This window comes from Brachionichthys hirsutus, unplaced genomic scaffold, assembly GCF_040956055.1.
Source record: "Brachionichthys hirsutus isolate HB-005 unplaced genomic scaffold, CSIRO-AGI_Bhir_v1 contig_851, whole genome shotgun sequence".
NCBI classification, from domain to species: domain Eukaryota; kingdom Metazoa; phylum Chordata; class Actinopteri; order Lophiiformes; family Brachionichthyidae; genus Brachionichthys; species Brachionichthys hirsutus.
This window is the reverse complement of record NW_027180330.1, coordinates 444,090-468,027: the sequence shown is the minus strand read 5'-3', so window position 1 is coordinate 468,027 and position 23,938 is coordinate 444,090. Positions and strand designations below refer to the sequence as shown.

General features: G+C 41.0%; 4 protein-coding genes across 5 annotated transcripts; 2 read left to right on the top strand and 2 right to left on the bottom strand.

Annotated features, from left to right (window-relative positions):
• Positions 1–1,664: 1,664 nt before the first annotated feature.
• Positions 1,665–9,658, top strand: LOC137912936 (inactive rhomboid protein 1). The gene is made up of 18 exons (XM_068757064.1): positions 1,665–1,802; positions 1,895–2,034; positions 2,500–2,607; positions 3,755–3,968; positions 4,157–4,363; positions 4,500–4,622; positions 4,714–4,877; positions 4,964–5,215; positions 5,313–5,424; positions 5,553–5,627; positions 5,749–5,910; positions 6,020–6,120; positions 6,223–6,286; positions 6,768–6,862; positions 6,953–7,028; positions 7,280–7,380; positions 8,227–8,380; positions 8,534–9,658. Exons 1-18 carry the CDS (start codon positions 1,686–1,688, stop codon positions 8,951–8,953), a joined length of 2,685 nt encoding a protein of 894 aa, XP_068613165.1. The 5' UTR covers positions 1,665–1,685; the 3' UTR covers positions 8,954–9,658.
• A 575-nt stretch (positions 9,659–10,233) lies between these two features.
• On the bottom strand, positions 10,234–11,101 carry LOC137912927 (serotonin N-acetyltransferase-like). Its single transcript, XM_068757055.1, has 3 exons — positions 10,948–11,101; positions 10,660–10,814; positions 10,234–10,578 (listed from the first exon to the last, which is right to left on the bottom strand). Exons 1-3 carry the CDS (start codon positions 11,099–11,101, stop codon positions 10,234–10,236), a joined length of 654 nt encoding a protein of 217 aa, XP_068613156.1.
• A 2,782-nt stretch (positions 11,102–13,883) lies between these two features.
• LOC137912944 (probable E3 ubiquitin-protein ligase MGRN1) lies at positions 13,884–18,500 on the bottom strand. 2 transcript variants are annotated; one of them, XM_068757072.1, is made up of 16 exons: positions 18,413–18,500; positions 18,078–18,196; positions 17,913–18,001; positions 17,664–17,810; positions 17,266–17,383; positions 17,121–17,187; positions 16,941–16,984; positions 16,786–16,833; positions 16,427–16,495; positions 16,174–16,333; positions 15,966–16,075; positions 15,202–15,416; positions 14,889–15,000; positions 14,768–14,813; positions 14,561–14,665; positions 13,884–13,996 (listed from the first exon to the last, which is right to left on the bottom strand). In XM_068757072.1, the coding sequence occupies exons 1-16, from the start codon at positions 18,498–18,500 to the stop codon at positions 13,884–13,886; spliced, it is 1,650 nt and encodes a 549-aa protein (XP_068613173.1). The 2 variants fall into 2 exon arrangements, with proteins under 2 accessions (XP_068613173.1, XP_068613174.1); XM_068757073.1 differs by having other exon boundaries at positions 14,561–14,673; positions 14,770–14,813.
• A 728-nt stretch (positions 18,501–19,228) lies between these two features.
• On the top strand, positions 19,229–23,096 carry LOC137912959 (cell death-inducing p53-target protein 1-like). The gene is made up of 5 exons (XM_068757090.1): positions 19,229–19,286; positions 20,194–20,338; positions 20,498–20,638; positions 20,850–21,126; positions 21,537–23,096. Exons 2-5 carry the CDS (start codon positions 20,263–20,265, stop codon positions 21,646–21,648), a joined length of 606 nt encoding a protein of 201 aa, XP_068613191.1. The 5' UTR covers positions 19,229–19,286; positions 20,194–20,262; the 3' UTR covers positions 21,649–23,096.
• Positions 23,097–23,938: the final 842 nt, after the last annotated feature.

Genomic DNA, 23,938 nt, shown 5'->3' with positions numbered 1-23,938 from the left:
GAAAAAAGCACTGAACGATTACAAGATGCAAAATTCAATCAAGTTGCCTTACCTCCATTATGAAGAAATGACTGATGCATGCAGTTCTCCCTCAAATAAGAAATGAAATGGTGGCTGTTTTGACTCAACGCCATGCTTGCGTCTGAACAATGATTATGTCAGATCAACTCTTCCCTTAGGAAGAGTTGATCTGACCCACACCATTTAATTTGAACAAAGGAAGAAGCAATAAAAAGAGTGACATAGACTTTCAATGTGTCTGACTTTGTTGTCTGTCCTCTGGTATCTGTTTTTTTGAAGCCATCCGGTATTTTAGCTACTCTCACTTCATTTACGCAGTTTGACTGCTTCAGAAGTCTGGTCATGGGTGTTTAATCTGGCCAGAAAGTTGACAAGAGACAATAAAGAAAGCATGGAATTGTAATTGTGGCAGAAATGTCAGTTAATGATAAAGTAAGAGAGATAAATTATGTCTGTGCTGATTCCTCCAAACATTAATTACGTATCAACACATTGGTGGCGACTACCGCTGCCCTTAGTCTGAGATTTTCATTCCATCTTTGCTGAGATCCACAAAATGGCAATGAGAAGCAGATGTGGCCACTGGGCTGTTTTTATGCAGCAGAAATCATAAGAATGGTGGTGAGAACAAGAATTGTTGTGACTGCCAGAAGCTCAGGGCCCCTGATCTCACAGTGGGACTCAACAGGATGCTGCCATTCTGAGAGGCATTTTAACTAAAAGTGACTTTGAAACAAAAATAACTATTGACATACTTGTGCTTTTTATTTTAGTATCCCTCTTGTCTGCAGAGTGAAAGTGAAAAATGACAGCTGATTTAAAGACACAAAAGAGCATTTCAATATTATAACATCTAACTAGACTTTTTTTTTCTTGTTTTGCAGACTTGCATCGTGCCAAATAATTCCAGTGGAATTGCGTATTTTATTCTGTAGAATTCATTCAGTTGTCTGTCTCTCCAGTGAGGAAGTCAGTGAATCAGCTATTTGAAACTGGAATAAAATTTTCTAAAAATGCGGTTTTCCGTGTTTTGATTACGAGATTTCATGTGGCAGAAATCACATACTTTGCATTAAAGGGGTAAAGGTTTGCTTAATTTTCTGTGGGAATGATGATAATTAAAGAAAATGCATGGAAATTTACCGCCAGGCCCGCGAGGTTAGACAGTGGGATAAAAAAAAAGAGGTGTTGTTTAGAACAATCCTGCAACTACTGGCATGCTTTTGCTGAGGTTTATTGTGCACCTCCTCATGCCCACAGGCGTCATTACAAGAATACATCTAGTCATTAGACTTTCCTCTGGAAGCAGAGCAACTCTTAACCACAAGTAGGGATCACATTTTAACTGTAGAATTAAGGGATTCCTTTGAAGACTACAAACCTTCTGACTTTCCTGGACTTTTTTTTATGGTTTAGAGAACTGTTTTCAGAAGGGGCAAACGGCTGTAAATTATTCCCATTGGTTTCACTTTTACTCCCTTGTGAAAATACATCAACGCCCACTGTGAAATTAAAATAAGGCCTTAGCACCCTCTTGTGAAACAACTTTGCAAACAATGTTTGCGTTTTCTAGTTAAGATTTTGTGTACCTAATGTCACTTGTTTTAATTGTATCTTTGCCTTCTGTGTTGGTTAGGTGGCAGCCCTGGGGTGGAACAGTGAAGATGGCTGAACCACGGCGGGAGAGCACCAGCAGCCTGCAAAGGAAGAAACCTCCCTGGCTGAGACTGGATATTCCCACAGCTCAGATGTCACTAGACGAGCCTCCCAATTTTGTTCAGGTGTTTATTCTTGCTGAATTCACTTGTCCTTTGTCATTTTTTATCCCGATTTCTGTTTAAACTGCTCATTTTATGTGCTATTGTCAATGCAGCCTGTGAAGAGGCAGGGATTCCTGCGCAGCATTAGCATGCCAGTGGAGACCTATCACATCCAGTCCCCGCCCCGTGACCTCTTTGACACCCGGCGGCCTGTCCTACAACGCCAGTCGTCCATCACTCAAACCATAAAGAGGTAAAGGTCATTAACAATGCAATGGATTTATACAGTGAGATGTTCATGTATGTTTTATCCCGTGTCAGTGACATTTTTTTGGGGCATAAAATTATTATATTTTACATTCATAGGCTGGCGCCTATCAATTTGTCTTGATGGTGCAGATTGTGGAGAGAATTGTTATGTAACATAAGCAGCACATTCTTATGCAGGATTCATGGAGAATACTGGCAGCCTTGTGTTTTCCTACTTTTTACAACTGCATAGTTGTTTTTAAATAATAAATTCTGATGTTATCTGCTTGGTAATAACGTTCCTTATGTTTATTAAAAAAATGCAGTCTGCTTTGCTCTGTCTGCATGAGAGCTACACCTCTGTCCAGCTGCACTTTTCCTTCTCACTGCCCCTTGTCTTGTCTTTTCTCTTTCCTCCTTCCTTGCATTACGTCTTGCCACCTTCCGGCCCTGCTCTGCCTGGTCACAGCAGCAGAAGGGTGCACTTTGAACGGATTAACACGGTGCCCATTAAGGGGCAACGGGCTGCTCGGCGCAGCGCCAGGAAACACCACTCACTCTCCAGAACCCTGCTCAGGTACTGCAGGAAGTCCCTCACATGATGGTGTGTTGGGATCAGGAGGCAAATGCGTAAACTTTCTTATTTACTATGAGGATATAAGTGAGTTTTTCTGCAGTTAGTTTTCGTGCAATGTTCATTCTGACATGATTTTTGTGACTTACTTTTAAATGAATTGGAAGAAAAAATCTAACCAGACCTGTTACAAATCCTTTTTTTTAAATTCAGTAATGACCCAGACGGCCAGTGGGAGAGGCCCCATTTTTCCCTACACATACAGTATGTCAGCATTCTTTACGAGAAGTTGTTGCTTCAGAGTGTTGCTTGTTAGTGAGCCAGCATTTTATGCTTGACATCCCAGGTGTGTTGGCTTCTTTAGCAGACACTGATTAAATAATTCTGTTCAAACATACTCATAGAAACCAGGCATGGCAACGGAATGCCCAGTGCTGCAAAGAAAGGTGCACGTTTGCTAGACTGCTGTAATTGTTACACATATTTTGAGAACAGAGCAGCAGCGAAACACGGCCGCTGAAAGAAAGATTGAGCTGAGCTAGTGAGAAAGAAAACTTCACTGAACATTCGCTCCGGCGCTGGTAATTAGTTTATTCAGAAAGTCAGCTTGCCTGAACTTTCCTTTGAAGAATGTTTCGACTTCCACTTCCTGCCCTTGGGGTGCTGTAACGTTGTTTGCTCTGGTACTCATTAGGCTTCAACTTCAACAATGCGAATGCAAGTATGCTTGCTTGTTAAGGAGAGCAGAGTAGAGCGTGATTGAAACATCAGGAAAAAATAGAGTTGGATTTGCGTGACGAATATCTGATTATGTCGGATTTTATTTGCAGTGCGAGAACTGCTCTCTCTTTCTTCAAAGTGTGCACCTGACTTTCTGTCTGTGTCTGGACAAAAACATGTCCAGGCTTGTTCCCTCTACTGTGCCTATGACTCTCCACTATAAATCCCAGGAAGTTGTTCTTATTAATCCCACACACGTTTGCTGACCCGCTCCTCCGTATGCAGTGCTCTTCAGAGAATCTTCAGTTTCTGTGTCTATGTCTCTCTTTGGCAGGTTTTGCCATACCACGAAAGCGTTTTAGCATCTCTGTGAGAAATGACGTGAATGTTTCGTGACCTCGAGCTGAGCGGTTAGCATTTGTGATGTTAGGGGAACGGCGGACTGGTTTGGGGTCAGTAAGGACGGTGATACCACCCAGAAATGGCAGAGGAAAAGCCTGCGCCACTGCAGTCTGCGCTACGGCAAGCTGAAGCCACAGGTGATGCGAGAGATGGATCTGCCCAGCCAGGACAACATCTCATTAACCAGCACTGAGACCCCTCCTCCTCTCTATGTCCCCTCCTCACAGCATGGCATGCAAAAGGTAAAGGGGTTGATTGATTTATTTAAATTATATGAAATGTGCTTTAAATTACAAACATATGTTCTTGAATAAATAAAATGGGACATCAAAAATACAATGCGTCTGCATCAAGATAATGGATTGAATATCTGAGGTAAAACAAATTCATTTCTTTCCAACTCCCACTTGTTGAATTCATGCTTGTCCAGATTGTGGATCCACTGGCACGGGGGCGAGCCTTTCGTATGGTGGAGGAAGTGGGTGGCTACAGCGTGCCTCAGACCCCTATCACGCCCGGGGCCACGTCGCTTTGCTCGTTCACCAGCTCCCGCTCAGGTCTCAACCGGCTGCCTCGCCGACGTAAGAGGGAGTCTGTGGCGAAGATGAGCTTCAGGGCTGCAGCGGCACTTGTCAAAGTTAGTTTGCCCAAATAAACATCGAGAGAAGTAACCCTAAAGTGCTTGTTTTGTACACGTTCCTTTCTCTGCTTGTATTAGATGTTATTTGTGTAGTTAACTGTGAGTGCGTCTGAGTGGCATGTGTGTGTTTCAGGGTCGCTCATTACGGGAAAGCACTCTACGACGGGCCCAAAGACGCAGCTTTACTCCGGCCAGCTTTATCGAGGAGGACATGATTGACTTCCCTGATGAACTGGACACATCATTCTTTGCCCGAGTAAGGCTGAAAACCAACGCTTTTGATATTCTCACTTTCAGATTTTGCATATCTCTTCCCCCCTATTTAATTAGTGTTATGATCTTTCTAGGATATTCTAATGCAGGAAGAGTTATCCACATATGCAGATGAGGTGTTTGAGTCTCCCTCAGAGGCTGCCATGAAAGACACAGAGCCCAGCAGTAAGAAGGATGAGACGGAGCTGACTGGCAGCGCCCTAGATAAGACTGAGCTGGAGAGGAGTCACCTCATGCTGTAAGTTGCTATACTGTGGCCATAGCGATAGTTAGGTCTTAGTGAAATGCAAAAAATATGAGTACAACTGAATCGCACTCCTCCAGGCCTTTGGAGCGTGGGTGGCGTAAAGCCAAAGAAGGAACTCCAGGACCACCAAAGGTGCCGCTGCGGCAGGAGGTGGTGAGTGTCACCGGACAGCGGCGTGGGCAGCGCATTGTTGTACCTGTCAAAAAGCTGTTTGCTCGAGAGAAGAGGCCTTATGGACTGGGCATGGTAGGGAAGCTCACGAACCGCACCTACCGAAAGCGCATCGACAGCTACGTCAAGAGGCAGATAGAGGACATGGACGATCATAGGTATGACTCATTCTGAGTTATTTGTCAGTGCTTTCCTTAGTGAACAACACTGATGGATGGAAGGATTTAAAATCTTCTCACTCTCTGTCTTCTTTAGGCCTTTTTTTACGTACTGGATCACATTTGTCCATTTGCTCATCACCATCCTGGCTGTTTGCATCTATGGCATTGCACCAGTCGGGTTCTCCCAGCATGAGACAGTCGATTCTGTGAGTCTGAGCAGCTCAGTCATGATGAGCTTCTTTTTTTTTTTTTTCGCTCTATACAAATTTTCACAGTATTTTACTCACAAAATTTCCCTTAATGTTGTTTGTGATTTGGATGTCTTCTGATTTAGGTTTTAAGAAACAAAGGTGTGTATGAAAATGTTAAATTTGTACAGCAGGAGAACTTTTGGATTGGACCAGGTTCGGTAAGTGTTATATATATTCTTGAGATTATATAAAAATAAAAACAATAATAATAGAAAGTCACGATTATAAATAAAAAAACACTAAATTCAATATTTATTCCCTTTTTCTGCCCAATGTTAGGAATATCTGATTCATTTGGGGGCCAAATACTCTCCATGCATGCGGCAGGATAAGCAGGTGCATGATCTTATCAGGGAAAAGAGAGCCATTGAACGCAACTCTGCCTGCTGTGTGCGGAACGATCGCTCTGGTTGTGTCCAAACCTTGGAGGAGGAATGCTCGGTATGTAAACAAACCCACATTTGAGTTGTGCTCCCTGACTCTAATAATTCAATAACAGAACAAAGCTGCAATCTGTTTTAAACAACATTTAAAACATGCTTATTCCCAGAGTACTCTAGCTGTGTGGGTGAAGTGGCCGAGGCACCCCAGCACGCCTCAGTTAAACGGTAAAGACAGACAGTATGGCTCTGTGTGCCATCAGGATCCCGGGTAAGATATAATAGCGGTGTCCTAATGTTTCAAAACACACACAGCATTTATTGACTGATACTTATTGGTAAGTATTATGTATGCATGCTTTTGTGATCACAGGATATGTTTAGAACCAGGCTCCGTGTCTCCTCATGAATGGCCTGATGACATCACCAAGTGGCCAGTGAGTACAGTGTAACAGAGGGTTGACTAAAAAAATAAACATCAGGTGACCATCCTCATTTGATCTTACTTTTATGAAATACTGGAAAGAATGAATCATCATGTTTCTTTAGATGAAAAATGAAAAACTCTTCTCTTCTCTAAAGGAACAGTAAAGGTCATTAAACATTAGGTAATACAGTTACCAAAAATGAATTTTAAGCACAACTATGGTAATCATTTGCTTTTTTTTGTAATGTTAGCATCTGCATATTTCAGTCTTTGTCAGTCAAGCTAGTCCTCTTTCTCTCTGACATAGAATAGCATCGATGTAAAATGTAATAATAGGTTTTACAAATTATGAAAATTGAAGGTTAAAGTCTAATATTTTGTTTTATGCTTAAAAATGATACTCCTTTTCTTTTTGATTAATTCAGAAGTTATGTATGTGATATACCGGTGTACCGGTGTATATATATATAAAAAACTGCTCTGGCTTTAAGATTTGTACCAGGTACAATACAGGAAACCACACCAACCTGCCTCATATAGACTGTACCATCACAGGCCGACCATGCTGCATCGGAACAAAAGGAAGGTGAGACGAGCATATGGACGAACACGCACTCTATACAAATTTGCTTTTCTAAATGTCTTTATTTAGTAATTGTTACTTATATTTGTCAAGGTGTGAAATCACATCCCGTGAATATTGTGACTTCATGAAGGGCTACTTTCATGAGGAGGCTACTCTCTGCTCTCAAGTAAGCAACTTGTTCCTTATTATATAAAAATAAAGCATTGTGCTGCATCTGTCGCTACCGTGTTTGAATCTGTTATGGGGTTTACTTTTTTTGTATAAATCCTGAACAGAAAAACAGATGTAGTGAGAGCTCATCAAATATATACAGTATGTGTGTTAAAATATATCATGACTTCGCATGTCAGTGGAGATTTCTGAGTCTTTTTTATTGTATATGTAGTAGCACATATTTTTTTCCTGCTTTTTCTCCAGGTGCACTGCATGGATGATGTATGTGGACTGCTGCCTTTCCTCAACCCTGAGATTCCAGATCAGTTTTACAGGCTCTGGCTTTCACTTTTCCTACATGCTGGGTGAGTCAGCACCTATCAGGATCACAGAACGTAGTTTTTATTTTGACATTTGCCTTGTGAATGAAAGAGGTGGTGTATCGGTTGTGGACAGTTATAGTCAAAGTGTTTTGCCAAATGTATTTTTCAGCAAAAGAAAATAAATATAAACATGTGAAGCTATAACTTCCTGGTTGTGCAGTTCAGGTCAGGATAAGGATTTAAAAAGAGCTGAAAGTCCGCTTTAAATCAAGGACTGTTTGTTCCCGCAGAATATAAGATACGTTTATTGGCCAAATATGTTTGGTAGATGCAAGGAAATTCAATTTAGTGGTCGGCAGCTACTGGTTTCTTCATGGGCACAACAGAACATAACAAAATAAAACAATATGTAATAAATGGATGTAAAGCAAATACGTAAAAGACAGACAGAGAAATTATACATATGCCAAACAACAGATCAAAACAAATACAGTGGGTAAATCAAGGAACATGTGGGACCTATACTAAGACCATGATGTAAATAATGTATGGGTAGATAAATAATATTGTGTAGGAAGGCTAAATACACATCGCTGACTATCAGAATGAACTGGGAAAGGTGCTTTCAAATTTCTCTTATAATGAGAAGTCTGTCAGTCAGCACAAAGAGCTGACCCTACTGTTAAGAGGACTTCATCTTCCTGCTGTCTGTTAACCGTCTACAGGGTAATTAAACAAAGTGCCCTTTCTACGCGACTCATTAAGCCTCGGTGAGATAGAGGACCTGTTGGAGGATTTACCTCTTTTGCACAGAGGAATTATCTTCCCAACACGTGCGGCTTTTACACTGCATGCACGTGAGCGTCTTGTCTGTTTCTGCCTTCCCAGAATCCTTCACTGCCTGGTGTCTGTAGCGTTCCAGATGACAATCCTGAGGGACCTGGAGAAGCTGGCTGGTTGGCTGCGCATCTCAATCATTTACATCCTCAGTGGCATCACTGGAAACTTAGCTTCAGCCATCTTCTTGCCCTACAGAGCAGAGGTGATCAACGGTCCAACACGATGCAGAAATATCAAAGTGCATTTATTCGTATATGCCCTGATACAATCAGCAACACCTTGAAATAATGTTGTACATTTAAAAAAAATGCATTGTACTATAGGCTTGCAATCTCCTCTATTTTTCTTTTCCTAGGTTGGGCCAGCTGGCTCTCAGTTTGGGATTCTGGCCTGCCTGTTTGTGGAGTTGTTTCAGAGCTGGCAGATCCTTGCCCAGCCATGGAGGGCATTCACCAAGTTGCTGTGTGTGGTGCTCTTCCTATTTGCCTTTGGGCTGTTGCCCTGGATCGACAACTTCGCCCACATTTGCGGCTTCATCTCCGGCTTCTTCTTGTCCTTTGCCTTCTTACCCTACATCAGCTTCGGCCGCATGGACCTGTATCGCAAACGCTGTCAGATCATCGTCTTCCTGCTGGTGTTTGTCGGACTCTTTTCAGGCCTTGTGGTGCTCTTCTATGTCTACCCGATCAAGTGTGAGTGGTGTGAGTTGCTCACCTGCATCCCTTTCACGGACAAATTCTGTGGGAAGTACGACCTCAACGCTCACCTCCACTAAAAAGCGGACAGAGTGAGTGAAATAGGAAGGCATCGGGTCAAAGGATGATGTCAGCCACTCTGTGTCTTCACTCTGCCCACTTGAGTGACTGGGGAACTGTCCCCTTCTCTGTGAACAATGAAAATATAGTTGTATTTTTTACCCTGTATGTACAAATACCTATGTCATTCATTATAAGGACATATTTTATCACCTCCCTGTTTGCCTGCAGTCATTGTCACTCCCTCAGTGTCCAGTGAATCAAAGACATGGCGCTTCTGAACCTCATCAAATCTCCCAGCTACCCTTTACAAGAATTAGAGAAACCAGCACTTGTACATGGAGAAGGTTTTTATTTATTTTTACAGTCACACTCCGGACAATGTTTTTATTATTATAATTCAGGCAACCTCATACAGAAGCAGGGACAGATATCTATTATTGATACCTTTGGTGCCTTGTTGATAGATGTACCAACTACTGCCATATTTTTGTTACATTATGCTGAGCACTCCAATGTTTTCCTTCATTTATTTATTGCTTCTCAAGAAGTGATGATTGTTTTGAACATGGTAGCGTTTTAGCTACCTGTCTACTCACATGTAATGGAAAACCACGGCAAAAAAAAAGTCTACAATTGAAAATAGTCTGTGACTTCATCTCAATTAAAAGACAATCACCATCCTGGCTGTATTCATACTGAGTTAAGAATTTCAATTAATTCATACTGTGCAATGAAGAAATGTCTGCAACAGTTGTTCAATGGAAGCATGTTTATTGTTATCGCAATCGGTATTCACATACCTTAGAGAACTCACATTTACAGTAATATCTCAAAATTCACTTTCAGTTCACCAAAATAGAACAGCATTTACAACGTATGTAGAGCTCTAAATATTACACATCTAAAATAGTTTATATCGATAGATCTAAAATATTGTAAATAAATAAATAGTCTCTATTACACTACAATGTATTTTGAATGATGTGACAAACTAATGGAAATATATGAATGCAAAAAACAAAATTCGGTTCTAAGCTGAACTTTTAAATGTAATTTGATTTGTCATAAGTCAAATTAAGTGCAACGATGCTGTTCTAGTCTTGTATGGATCCCCTTGTGGTCCCCTCCACTCTCACGCAATCCTCACTCCTTGTTTCGGTTGGATACAGTGAGGTGCTGACGGTAGGAGGTCGAGATCAATACCTAACCCAGACTGCTGGTACATCCGTGCTCCATGCCTTTATCTATCCGTGTGTTAACTATCTTTTTTATTAATCATTTCTTTATGGAGTCCATGCTAACTTTGAGGAAGCAGGTTAGGATAGGTGCGGAGGGACCAACAGTCACTGTTTCGCCGTGCGTATGCCTGCCCGACGAGCATGTACTCCATCTCCTGGAAGCACATGTTGGATATGGAGATGGCTGACGGCCCTTTTCCCTTGAAACCGGCCTTGAGATAGAAGGGCACCAGGAAATCCTCGCAAATCAGCAGGGCTCGGCGGAGTCCTGGAACACAGCGCAGGTACTGAAGGTAGCGCCACAACAGGATGGAGCCCTTGCCTTGCTGGCGACAATGGCGGTGCACTGAAAGCACATGGATGTGCACAGTCGGGGTGTCTGGGATGTGCCGAGTCATTGCCTCCTGTAGAAATAAGGAAGGTTTGACAAATTTGCAATTGACATGGAAAACAATGTTGGTTTTATTTCTTCACTGTTTCCACACCTGTGAAAGCCTCTCCTTGCCCCAGCCTGAGCCGATGATAAAAGCTACCAGCTGTCCTTCCTCAAACCAACCCAGCGACAGCTCAGGACACTGACCCAGGAAGTTTAGCACCTCATCCAGGGTAAGTGGACACACTCCAGACACGGAGACAAATGCTGTGTTAATGAAAAAGGGGGGGGGGGGAAACTCCACTTACACAATCTCTTAATCAAAATGGAAAAGCACTAACATATAAGGGTTAAACGTATAAGAAAAGGTCCAATTATGAGCAGAAGAAGCACATCTTACCTTCTCTCTCAATCTCAAACACACTGATTGCATCCTGTGGTGTGAGGTTCCTGAACTCGCTGGCGGGGAGCGTGTGTCGTCTCTGTCGCAGGTGACTGACGGGAGTCTTCAGAAAGAACGGGAGGAACAGTGAACCGATGACCTGCTGTGTCATGCTGCCTCGATGATACGGAAAGCTCTGAAAATGTATCTTTTCTGCCAGCTCTTTTGAAATATAACTTTTGTACTAACACGATCCTGCCAGCGGTACTTTCTGTTTCTTGTGTTGTCCTACGCTTCTGACTGCTGCGTAACTCCAATCGCCAAGGTATTGACCTTCAGGTCTCTCCTCCTCCGCTGCTTTCTCTCTGATCTCATACCATAGGGTGATTGTCTTAAAGCAGGATAGCTGTCTAAGCACCTGCCACTAAATCCCCTGCTTTCAAAGGACAGCAGTTTGTTCTTGGGTTAGTTTTTCATTTATACATGTCTTTAAACATCTCAGTTGAGAAACAGACAATCCCCTGGGTGGATCTTTTGATTATGCACATTAAAAGTAAAATAAGTACGATTAACCTCAGTTTAGTCTGGTGATGGCATAGGTGTGCAGACACATTTATTTAGATATTCATGTTGTGATTATCTAAATTAAAAACAAATTAGGATTAGGTGTATTTTGGTACATTTGGGATTATGCTATTTTTGAGGCTGGAGATGAACAAGACCAGGTTTGACGAGATGGTGTGACACGTGCATCTTTACTGAATGAGGGGGGGGGGGCGACTTCATGTCTCAAAGAGGTTTAGCACAGACTAATTAAATGAGTGTACTTGTTTTAACAGCTTTGAGGTAACCCTGTTTACGCAGACTTTTTTGACTGTCAATACAAAGGACATTTTATTTTACACATTATACATTAATCTTTATACATTTTTGACTCCCAGGCCCCAGCTAATGCGGCCCTGAGTCCTTGATAATAAATATAAAAATATACCCCATTTTATAATTTATTTTCTATCTGTATTTCCAGTTTAGTTTTGCTTTTCTCAGTTAACAAGCTGTTCTGTTGATTTATTTAATCCTTAAAAAGATTTGCTGAATGTGTTCCTTGATTGGTATATAAGCCAAAATTAACCATGTCCAAATGGAATTTGTTGTTCACCCTGAACTGTCGTGTGTGGAGTCCTGGGAAGAATGTGTTGAGATATTTCTTCATTTACCTTGTACTAAATATTTTCCTTTAATTTGAAGGTGACATTGGCAACATTTAGCACATTATTCAGCATTAAATTATTAGCAACCTTCTGTTACTATTTGAATAAAGTATAATTACAATAAACATAATTTTGATAGTTGTCATTGCATTTCATTCATATTCGTGAAGACGAGACGATTGCAATAGACTCGTTTTTTCTCAGAGAAAAAAAGTATTTTTGACAGACCAGAAAATCGCAGGTGGCTAAAGTACTGATTCTTTGTGCTCTTTATTATTACACACATGCTGCTACACATGAGGAAAGGTTATTGATTTTACAGAGCCACGAACCCCCTTCTGTGGACTTATCCTGGATACCAGGTCAATAGTGGTCAGAACAGCAAAAGGAAGGCACAGAGTCGAGTTGAAATGGCACAGGATGAAGGGGAAAGACAAAAATAACCATGTTTCTATAGTTTAAAGCAACAAGAGGTTTAAGCCTCTACAAATTGACATGCAAAATGAATCCCAATTATTAAAAAGCAACGTTTTGCATTTATTGCATTGGATCTAATCCTTCCAATAAAAATTACATGAAGATAATATATATATTTATTTACATTTTGCAAAGAGCAGAAATGTTTTCCGGTAGTTATAGTATGCGATAGAAAAAAAAAAAAGGCGTGGTGTCCTGCGTAAGCGCAGAATACCTGTACAGTATATTGTAGCATCTAAAGAAACGCATGTCCAATGCAACAAGCAAGCAGCCATATCAATTCAAGGCACATTTATCCATTTGGCGTGAAACGTAAATGAAAAAGATAAATAAAGGCGTTGCGACCACAGAAGCAAAACTACTTTTCTATTTTGTAGTTGCATCACGTATGCAGAACTTTAGCGGAGCCACAAAGACTGTACGACAAGCTCGATAACTGGGAATACAGTCAGCACACGTGTATCCGGCGCATATGCTTGTAGGAGGATTTAAATATTTTTGAGTTCAGCTGTTGTTCTTATCAACTATACAATAACTTGCACACTAACTGAAAGGAGTTCTATTACTTTTGCTGTTATTTTTTCATATGTAATATGCAAAAAATAATTTTGTAAGAAATCACACAGGATTCTATTACACTTATAATACATAGACATCACATAGTATGGAATACTAAAAAAGTGACTTGTAGGAGTTTAAGACTGCATACAATTTAAACTAATCTCACAATAGTATCTTGTTAGAAGGAATGGATTATGAAAAAAATTTGAGTCTTCAAAAGAACACACATTTTCAAATATGAGCTCATAAGAAATTAACCTCACTGGAAAAACAGGTTCTCGACTCCTGATGATGAATATTGTACTATATTTAAATATACAATGAATTTATGAATTCTTCTGAATTCATCATCAAGCAGTTGGTAGTTAAAATATGTGTGCTTAAAAGCTTCACCATAACAGGCAGGGAAACATCTCTGGAATCCACATTACTAAACCAAAACTCTGACAGAGACCCAAGACTAAGCATCTTAATAGTTAATGAAATGTTTTCAATGCAAGGTATAAATTGTCTTTTCTTTTAATGTCGGGGATACTGGCAGAATAAAGTGAGTCCTTCGTGATCCTGGTGGACGCCCTTTCAGGGCTGCTGTCGGCTCCGATTGCAAATGTAGAGGAATCGGCTGTAAAAGGTGCAGATTGATCGGATGATCTTTAAAAACAAAATGTGTTCCGATAAATGGGATGGGAAACGGCTGGATCAGAGTCAGGGGTTGAGGTGTTCGTCCTCCAGGTGAAGGCTGCTTGAAGGAGAGAGGAGAGGCTGGCTGGAGCAGTTTGTGCTCTGACTTTTCAGGCTTTCTGTCGACTCTGATGAACCTGTTGAGGAAGGAACTTTCCGTGAGACTGTGGAAACGCTGATCAATCTTGATTGCAGGAAATCCACTTCATAATACTTATTGCACTGTTTTCTTTTTCTACCTGTGATAAATGGGAAATTGATCTACGTAATTTGTGAAAGGAGAGCTCATGCACAGAGAAGCAGAACACAGAGGAAAGCCTACATACCAGTTATTCCTCCATACCAATGGAGCAGGCATCAGGACCTAGTGCTGACCAGTGAGGTGGTACGAAGGGACAGAACCGTAGGAAATAGAAGTGTTAGGAAACAGAGAACTACAAAAGCCCAGTGGTTAGATGCAATAAACTGGAAATCACAGCTTTGAGTGTCAGATTTACGAAGAGAAACGTCAAGAGAACAGATGTATTAGCCAGAAAGAAGGTACCAGTATGTACGAATCAGAAATCTGTCACTTAAATTGCTAATAGTCTTTATACTTAAAGCATCTGCACAGAAACATTGATTTCCTTCTTGTTAGGAGGGATTTATTAAATGTTTTACAGTCAGATATTTCCAATTTCTTGTTGCCAGAAGACACTCACCAGGCAGAGACAAATCCCCTGGAGGGTCACTTTCTGTTTTGGTCAAGCTGCTGCGTTCGCTGCTGCAGTCTTGCAGAATGTCTCCTCCAGAATGCATCCTGTCCTCTGGATCAACCACGAGAATAAAAGTCAATGAATCCATTTCTCACCAACAGTGCATATTGATCAGTGTCACATTATTAACAGGGCAGCAAATGACAAACTCACCGTCATCCGGGGACAGGGATTCGGCCACATCCTCGGTTGCTGTGGCCTGAAAGACGGTGAAAGATCCCGTTAAAGCCTTTGCTGCAAGTGTGACACTTTAAGCGGTGAGATGGCAGCTTACGTCTGTGGGCGCTGGGCTGCTGGACAGCATCGTGTGTGGCTGGGCATCAGACATCTCAGAAAGCTTCTCCTCGTCTTCCTCTTGGATCGGAGAGGATGGAGATCGGAGGGTGCTAGCGGGTACAAGAAAGAAAGTTAAACTGGTGTTACAATAATTAGCATCTAATTATTTTATTGCAATTATTTTTACTATGGCCAAAAAAGATGCAACACGCAAACAACATAAATCAATGTCTCATTTTGTTTCCTGTGCTAGCCTGATGACACACGACAATGTTTGTGTACACGAATGTGTTTCGTACACATGAGATTACCTGTCAGGGGATTTGCTGACTTTGCCTTTCTGCAGACCTCCATCACTTAAATGCTCGGGGGAGCTCAGCTGTCTGCCATCGCCTCCCAGACCGCCAGAGAAGTTAATTTCATCATAGAGCGGGGCTGTTGGGATAGCAGGCGAGACTGAGCGGAGACCGTTCAGCGCCTCTAACAGCGAGATGGGTTCAAAGCCAGGAGGAACCGAGTCTGCGCTCTACCGAGAGAAACAGTCAAATACCCGTGGGATCAATGCACAGCTCATCAACATGTTTTAAAGCATCTTTAAAGGAAGATGTAACTATTTGGTAGCCAATGAGCAGTGTAATATTATCAGAACAGAAAAAAACTGAAAATGCGATGTCTTGTTTTTTCACCACGTTGCATTATGAAACAATTTCCCCAGACACATGCATGGCCATTGGAAATTATGAGTCTCCCCTTTTCTGTCAGGTTGCGTAATCTGAGATTACGTGCTACAATGCTGTGCTGCTGCTTAAATATGTCAAGTACACATCTTGTCTGCCACTGCTAAACAAAGCCATCCAGAAGTCTTGTTTCTGATTATTATACAACATATCAGCTTGATGCTCAATACATGTTTCTTTAAATGTAGATCACATTAGTTAGCTTTGTTTTGAAATAGTAAAAGAGGAATTAATGCAGAACTTCACTTAATCCATGCCCATCTTTTCTTTAGTGGTGAAATCTTTTCCCAATTTCAGCATACTTTAACTGGTAACACCTAGATGTGCATGAGACGCACCGAGTGTTCGTCATGGTCCATAGTCTGAGCCAAAACAGGGCTGAAGGACACCGGGGAAAGAGCACCGGGCTTTTTCCTGACAGCTCTGATCTGCAGCAAGGCTCTGAAGGCTGATGGGAGGAACAAAGGGATACGCCAAGTACATTATAATTCATTATGTTAAATGATGGATGATGTTCATAAACTAAAATATTGTCACACTACTCACGCAGCCTGCAGATTGGACAGTTGTTGGCCTGGTATCGCAGGGTGTCTGCGCAGGAGTTACAGAGACACAGATGTCTGCAGGGCAGGATGAGTGTATCTCGCAGGTCAGACAGACACACAACACACTCGTTGCTGTTGTCGCTGTTTTCATCATCGGATGGCTGGAAAAAGAAAAGAAAAAGTCACACAATCAAAACATTCCTTAAGATTTTGCAGAATTGTGATCCATGCATGCGGTGATATTTCCACGGAACCTTGGTTTCTTGGTTGTTTTTGTTCTCAATCCCATAGATCTCCTGTAAGAGGTAGCTCACACGGTCCACCTAGAGATTCAGTAAGAAGAATTTCATCTTCATGATTGAGAGATAAAAGTCTGCAAGTTCCACGAGAGATGACAAGAGAAATGTACAGCATTTTCTCTCCACTGTTTTGTTTTCATTATTATTAACCTTGTTAATTTTTTTTACGTTTTTCGAAAGCAGAAGATGGGTATGAGGTGTAAAACATCCTGTAATGAATGCATACGATTCTGTAACAACCACAGTATGATTTTGATTTAGGGTGATTCACTACAAATGAATTTTCCAAAAACTATTTTGAAATAAGAACTTACAATCTGCTTCTGCTTCAGAGGCTTGACGGAGAAACTGCCATCGACGTGCTGGAGATAAAAGAAAGAAAGAACGAAAAGGAAAAGGTTATTTAGCATATACAAAAAACTGTTTCTGCATGCTGAAATCATTTTATTTTACTTTGAGGTATACATACTCTCTCAAAGGCTGCCAAAAGTACATGCGCATGTCCAAGGCAATCTTGAAAAGGAAACACAGTACGCTGGTCAATGTAAATTTAAGTTGACAAGTCTAAACTGAAATATTCTCCAATTCCTCATAACTATTGATGTGCCTGTTATATTTGTGCATCCAGTGTAAGTGACCGTTAACCTACCATCCCCTTCATCAACCACAGCCTGGATCACCATGGGAAACACTCCTCGGTCAAGGTCAAAGTTGAGCTTTCAGGACAAAGATGCATTAATCAGGATATTCATTTTTCACTGTAGTATGTGTTGCCAACTGCTGCAGAAACTTACTTCTTCCTCTTTCCACTCGCTGAAATCTATTTTGAAAGCTGGCATGGAGAACTGCTGGCTCACCCCTCGCTTGTAATGCACAGTTTCAGAGGCCAGTGATGGACTCTTTGGGCTGTACCTATACATGGGGGGGGGGGGGGGGGGGGGTCAGTGTGTTTGCAGACAAAGGAGGCTTGCTCTCCTGTTTCCCCACAATCCTTTGTTTTGTTTTTTCCCCATACCTGTTGCTTGATTCATTTAAATTGTATTCCTCAAACTTGCGTAGATTAAAAACATGGGTAATGCAGATCAATTTTAAGATTGATTCATAAACATACGTAAACCAAGATCACCTTTTTGTTATATTGACTACAATATTCGTTATTACTATTATTCAATTTAAAGAATCAAATTCTTACACTGCCATTCCATTGGAGAACTCCTCAAAAGCTTGGCAGTAGAGGGTGATGGCCACCCGTGCATCAGCATCAAAGGTGAACTCCACACCGTACTGAACCTTTGGTTTTGCACAGTCCTCCTCCAGCGGGTCAGAGTCATCTTTATACCTACGACAAGGAGGAAGTATGAACAGAGGAATGTCTATTCCTCAAAGCAGTTCTTTACTTGAACTGGGGGTTTTTGTTTGAAGCTTTCCTTGCTAGCTTTACCTGACCAAACGCAGAGAGTCCTTTCTGATGTTAACTAGACTCCTCAGGGTTTTCACAGGCTCGTGGGGAGCAGGCGTCACATACGGAAACTACTCGAATAAGAGGAACAGTATGAATAACAATGTAGTCCTGCATCACAATGGGTTTAAAGCAATCTATTCTCACCTGCACTGGCCTATTTCCTAGAAAATTCAGGTCCATGTTTTCCCCGAAAAGGTATCCCTCAGGGTGTGGTGTGTCAAATTTCTCTCCTCCCATGAAGAAGTGGCTTGCAAAATAATTCCCTGGGCATGAAAGACAAGAACAAAAAACAATTGAAATTGATTAGTATCAGCATCTCTTGTCAGATTATGATGATCAACAAAATAAAATTAGCTAGACTTTATGTTAAATTGAGGATAGCCACTGCATGCTAGGCGTCTCCGTGTTTGCTCTTGCTTTATTATGATACATGTCCCATGTTTATGGGAGAGCCGAATTCAGTCAACAGATATTCTTACCGGATTTAGGTGGAAATCGATATGCTGAGTTAGCCTGGATGTCGATATCTTCAACTCCAGCGATTCTGCGACTCAGGATGGAACCCATCTTCTGTCGGGTGGCCGATGTTAACTAGCGTTAGCTTACAGGCTGACAGCGCGTTAGCAAGCTCCGACTAGCCCTGCCTTTAGCGGAAGCTAACGCCCGAACAAATTTACAACAACCAGAAATAAACGATTAATGTAACATTTTAAAGTCTGGATTAGCCGCGGCTGGGCTGTGAATGTTACTGCATATACAGCAGAGGGAGTTTATTTGATGCTGTTTTGTCAGACCTGAGCTAACATTGAAGATTCTACCTCCTGATTGGCTGTCTCCAAGTGTTTTCGGAAGTCCTGCGCATGCGCACTGAGATGGGATCTCCCGAAGGCCTCTTTACCTCAATGTGAATTACGCCCTCTTGTGGTTATAATTAAGAACTGCGACTATACTTTGATTGATTGATTGATTGATATACGTGAATCAAGATACACAACGTTTCCGGCACGTGCTTTCAAAGTAATATAAAAAAGTCAAGGAGATAGTGGTAACACCGAATCATCAACTCTATTGGAATTACTTTGTTTTCATTATCAGCAATACTACGAAACGGTAAAGAGTAAATACAAACTAAATAGGTGTATGTATTTCTATACGTACTCATTATCATTTGTCTACTTGATCAAACCTTGAGCTGTAATGATTAAACATTTGTCACTATAAAAATAAATAAATAAAACATAATGACGTCAGGCGTAAATCCCTCTCAGCGGACGTAGACTCTCAGAAGGGTCGGATCGAACGTCAAATAACTTCTGTTGCACCGCGATCAGGCTGCGTCTCTCTCAATACCAGGTGATTTTCACACACTAACAGCTGCGATGAGCATTATTTTACAGCGCTATGTATTTACAACTCAGAACATTCATTTACAATTCAGAACATTATCTCCACTTTGTTGTTTTTTTATACAATAAATGGCGACGCTAGCTTGCTAGCTAGCAAACGTAGCATATGAAATCTTAAAAACTGCTTTCTGTTTCGTTAGCTAACAAACACACCATTGTCTCCTTAGTTACCGAACTGAACCGAGGTTAAAAACAAAAACAACATTCGTTGACAATCGTTCCTCGATATATGTAAGCGCCAGGTATGCTAAATCTTTGCGACATTCCAATTAGCCAACAATATTGACGTAAAGTCCCGTGTTCTCTCCGATAGCCACCATGTCAATGATTATGTAAGATGTATTGATGCACGGGATGCATTTAATAGATGAAGATAACGCCAGGGCCGGTTTCAACTAGCTTCCATTACATAACCGAGTTATTTGTGGTTAGTTGTACAAGTAGCTTTGAGCTGGATTATCTGGGAAAGGAATTAAAAACACACCAGCTAGCGTGCTAGCAGAGATGAGAAGCAGAAGCGTTCGCTGAGTTCTGTTTTTGATTTTTTTTGTAACATCAACCAGAATTAGGACAGTGATTAATTACGGTAATGTGTGAGTTTTTTCTACCGCTTTATTTACATGGATCACTTGCTTCCATGAACATGATTTTATATTTTATGCAGAATATTCCAATGGTATTTGATGGATTTGCTGAACATTTTTTAACAAGCGAGGAAATCTCATTTCCTGCAGAAACATAATCTCTGAGACAGGAGTGGGGAGCTCTCACTTGTGCTATTTGTTATTTCAATTATTCTCTTGTGTTATATTAATTCATTAACAATGGGGCATGACACAAACTCTTTTTTTAAGTTCACAGAACAAAAGTCCAGAGGGGAGGTCCGTGTCCATCTCCTTTCCCCAAACAGATATCCGGCCAGTATGTCCAGTGACCCTCCACCTCCGTACCCCGGAGGTCCCAGTGCACCTCTTTTTGTGGAGAAGAATGGACAACCTGGTATTGAACCATAACTTGCAGCATTGCACTGGATACACAGACTATTTTGCATTCACTGTGAAGTCTGCTGTCGTCTTGAGCTTTGCTGTGCCGTGTGATAGAAATGGAACCTGTTTGCACTTGCATTAAATATAATTTTATCTTGTTTGTGTTCAACAGTAAGAACTGCACCGCCGCAAGGGCATCCCTTACCACCGGAATATGGTCCTCCACCTTATGAGGCTCCACAACCATGCTTCCTTCCCCCACATGTCCCTGGAGAAGGGCCCATGCCCATGGCCATGCCTCAACCACCTCCAGGTCCTGTAGACTCCTGCACTGAAAACATTATAAAGCATCAACACTTCACACAAAGATACAGCATACTGTATAAACATGCCAAGGCTGATATATTAGTATATAGTTCCACGCTTTCACACATTTCTTTTTAATCTACTGCCACAGAATGGTGTTAAAAGATTTTCTGAACATGAATGCCACAGTACATGATGTGTCATTGACTCCTCTGCAGGTGGCCCTTACCCTCCTCATCCCGGTCACTTTCCTCACCTGATTCCAGGACAGATGGGCCCCGGCCCTGGGCACTTTGTCCACATGGGGGGTCACACAGCAACTGTCCTTGCTCCTCCAGGAGCAGCCACCACTGTCACTGTACTGCAGGGGGAAATGTTCCAGACCTCGCCGGTTCAGACTGTGTGTCCGCACTGTCAACAGGCAATCGTCACCCACATCTCGCATGATGTCGGTCTCATGAACACCCTCTTCTGCCTCTTCTGCTTCTTTGTAGGGTAAGTAGATCACAGGTCTCCCATTCCAGTACGATGCCTGTGAAAAAGAGGCTCCCGTTACCTCATTTTTTGCATCCTTTTTCTGGCCTGTTATTTTTGGATATTCCATGAGATCTTGATCTTAATGAAAATTTACATTCACTATGGATGCACTGATAAGCAATTGGTAGTCAAATACCACTTTAATCAGGTTCACTATGTATGGTATTTGCAACGTAATTTAAGAAAGCAAGGGAAGATTGTGACCATATTTGGTGAGATCCTGCATTGGTGACACGAATCCAGGGTGCCCACCTTCGAACTGAGGTGATTGTGTTCATGCTGCCAGGTTGAAGATGTGAGAATCACATATAGGAATTTTTTTCTTTTCCTGCACGTGATTGAATTGTTGCCATTTTGTCTGTTTCCAGGTGTGATCTCGGCTGCTGCTTGATTCCCTGTCTGATTGATGACCTCAAGGATGTGACACACACCTGCCCTTACTGTAAGGGCTACATTTACACATACAAGCGTATATGCTAACCACCGACAGATGTACACTACACCATGCATCAACTCACATCTCGTGCTGGTAGTAAGAGGTTTCCTCCACCCTCTTTTTCGCATAGTGTTGTGCAGCCCTCTTAATTGTAGGGGCAGTTTCCTCATGCGATCACATCACATTTATCACACACACACACACACACACACACACCTTTTGGCATAACAATGCGTATACACAAGCTATTTAAATGTAGAAATGCCTGAGCTACAGAAGATGTAGGTCACTAAAAACATCCGTTGGGATACGAACAGACCACATGCACATCAGAACACCTGTGGAAACCTGGAGGAAGTGTTGATGTTGCACGTTAATGGAAACGGAGGTTCCAGGTAGAGAAGCGTGTTAAGATCTTTTGAAGTTATCTGCGAAGCTTGAGAAATAAACTGTACTGAAGTTTGTTTATTTTAAATACATTTAGTTATTGATAACTGTGAGTATTTTTGTCCATGTCTGATACTTGTGTTTTAACACAATGTTTTTTCCTTTTTTAATGTGAACAATTTTCAGCTTGATAAACTAAACTGATGCATTTGCTTGCTTGTTTGAGAATGCTCAAGGTTGACGTTACTTGCTTTATTTGGGGTTCAGTCGTAAGGCACCAGTGCCCTGTCCCTGAAACACCAAATTTTGCTAATAAAGATTTGCACTTTAAGTTGACATTCACATATCTGATGCAAAGAAAACTATGAACCTTAGCTATCATTTTCCTCAGATGGATGGCTCTGATGGGAAAATGTGATTTATACTGTAATCTCAAGCCAAAGCAGCATTTGATCTTGATTATTCCTCAGTGACTCATTATACGTGCACATTATAGTAACACTATATTAGTCAAACTGGAGCTGCCGGACTGACTGTAAATGGCTCAGCACCAGGTCTTCTCACTGATGCCATGAGCAAGTAGCGAGTTTAAAATAGATATGACATGATACACCATCATCAATTTAAGTTTCAACTGCAACGAGCCTTTGAAGAGTACCTGCACTGCTCAAATGCATGTTAGATTACGAGGATATCTTGACTAATGTACAATAAAGACCTCTTAATACGCTTCAAATACATTATTGTAACAGATCTTGCAAAATGACAGTGAAACAACCATCGTTCCACCAAAGCATGCCCAAACTGCCACTAATTGCCAAGTGGCTTGTCTGCATCAGCAACGTCAAAATGAATACTTCTCACTTGCTCAATCCTTGACGCTATGTGAATGTGATTTTTTTCCCCTCTTTGGGATTTGCTAATATGTGAAGGAAAACTGAATTTGGCATTGGATTGCTTGAACTTTAATTCAAGGTACTGTATGCCAGTGTTGTGAATAATGCTGAGCTGCATTGCTCTCTAAATGTCTGTGATATGTTTAAATATGTAAGTCAACACATTTTTGACTGTTGTATACAGGTATTATTTTATCAATAAAAAATAAGAACAAGATGTTTCTTTTTTATTGGAAAGAAATATGCCTGAGTAGGGAATAATCTGCAAGGACACCGAGGAAATGAAAACAATATTCAGCTGAGTCTTTAAACAGAATAAATCACTCAATATAGACTGAATGATTTAATATATGCCTCATGACCATTAAATACATTTTTGAATTGTGCAAAGTTTTCAGTCTTTCCATCTGTGCCCACACTGGGCATTGCAGCATTTGTAGAAAGTTGTCATTGGTTCATCAGCTGATCTGGTCTGAATCTGCATGAAATATGCCCGGAGGTGCGCACACTTCGGGCAAGTTTCTGCAGACATAAATGCAATATGTTAGTTTGGAAGGACTATAAATTCTGGAATTTCAATGTCTGGATTATACTATGTAAAAGATGGTACGCATGCAACAATATGCTTTTAATACCCTGTTAATTATGATTACAAATCTATATCTGGGTGAGACTCCACAAATCAGAGCAGCTTTGACAACTATAAAAGAAGTTCAAGGAATTTGCAGTTTTATTACACTGTTAAGGCTTTTCACAATGCTGTGAAAAATTAAGGTTCATCCTTGAGTTTTGGTAAAGCTTATATCCTACTGAAAATAAGCGCACGTGTTAAAATAAATTATTATAAACTAAAATAGTGCATGGAGAATAATATACACCGTTTTGAATTCAGGGTTTTGAAATATTACACTATTTCATATTAAATATTTTAAGTTTTGAAAAACTTCCACTACAACTAACTGAAAGATGTCAATGAATTGCCATCACAGTATTTTAATAATTTAAAATAATTCTTCACATTTCCACATTCTCAAGTCACTTACCGGGAGTT

Coding starts and splice junctions, on each gene's coding strand:
- LOC137912936 (XM_068757064.1), top strand. CDS start 1,686: ATGGCTGAACCACGGCGGGAGAGCACCAGCAGCCTGCAAAGGAAGAAA. Junction 6,287..6,767: donor ATGACATCACCAAGTGGCCA/GTGAGTACAGTG, acceptor TCTGGCTTTAAG/ATTTGTACCAGGTACAATAC. Junction 7,029..7,279: donor AGGCTACTCTCTGCTCTCAA/GTAAGCAACTTG, acceptor CTTTTTCTCCAG/GTGCACTGCATGGATGATGT.
- LOC137912927 (XM_068757055.1), bottom strand. CDS start 11,101: ATGACACAGCAGGTCATCGGTTCACTGTTCCTCCCGTTCTTTCTGAAG. Junction 10,815..10,947: donor GTTTGAGATTGAGAGAGAAG/GTAAGATGTGCT, acceptor TCATTAACACAG/CATTTGTCTCCGTGTCTGGA. Junction 10,579..10,659: donor GCAAGGAGAGGCTTTCACAG/GTGTGGAAACAG, acceptor TTATTTCTACAG/GAGGCAATGACTCGGCACAT.
- LOC137912944 (XM_068757073.1), bottom strand. CDS start 18,500: ATGGGTTCCATCCTGAGTCGCAGAATCGCTGGAGTTGAAGATATCGAC. Junction 17,811..17,912: donor GACTCTCTGCGTTTGGTCAG/GTAAAGCTAGCA, acceptor TCCTTGTCGTAG/GTATAAAGATGACTCTGACC. Junction 16,076..16,173: donor CTGTCCAATCTGCAGGCTGC/GTGAGTAGTGTG, acceptor TCCTCCCATCAG/CCTTCAGAGCCTTGCTGCAG.
- LOC137912959 (XM_068757090.1), top strand. CDS start 20,263: ATGTCCAGTGACCCTCCACCTCCGTACCCCGGAGGTCCCAGTGCACCT. Junction 20,339..20,497: donor GGAGAAGAATGGACAACCTG/GTATTGAACCAT, acceptor TGTGTTCAACAG/TAAGAACTGCACCGCCGCAA. Junction 21,127..21,536: donor CTCTTCTGCTTCTTTGTAGG/GTAAGTAGATCA, acceptor GTCTGTTTCCAG/GTGTGATCTCGGCTGCTGCT.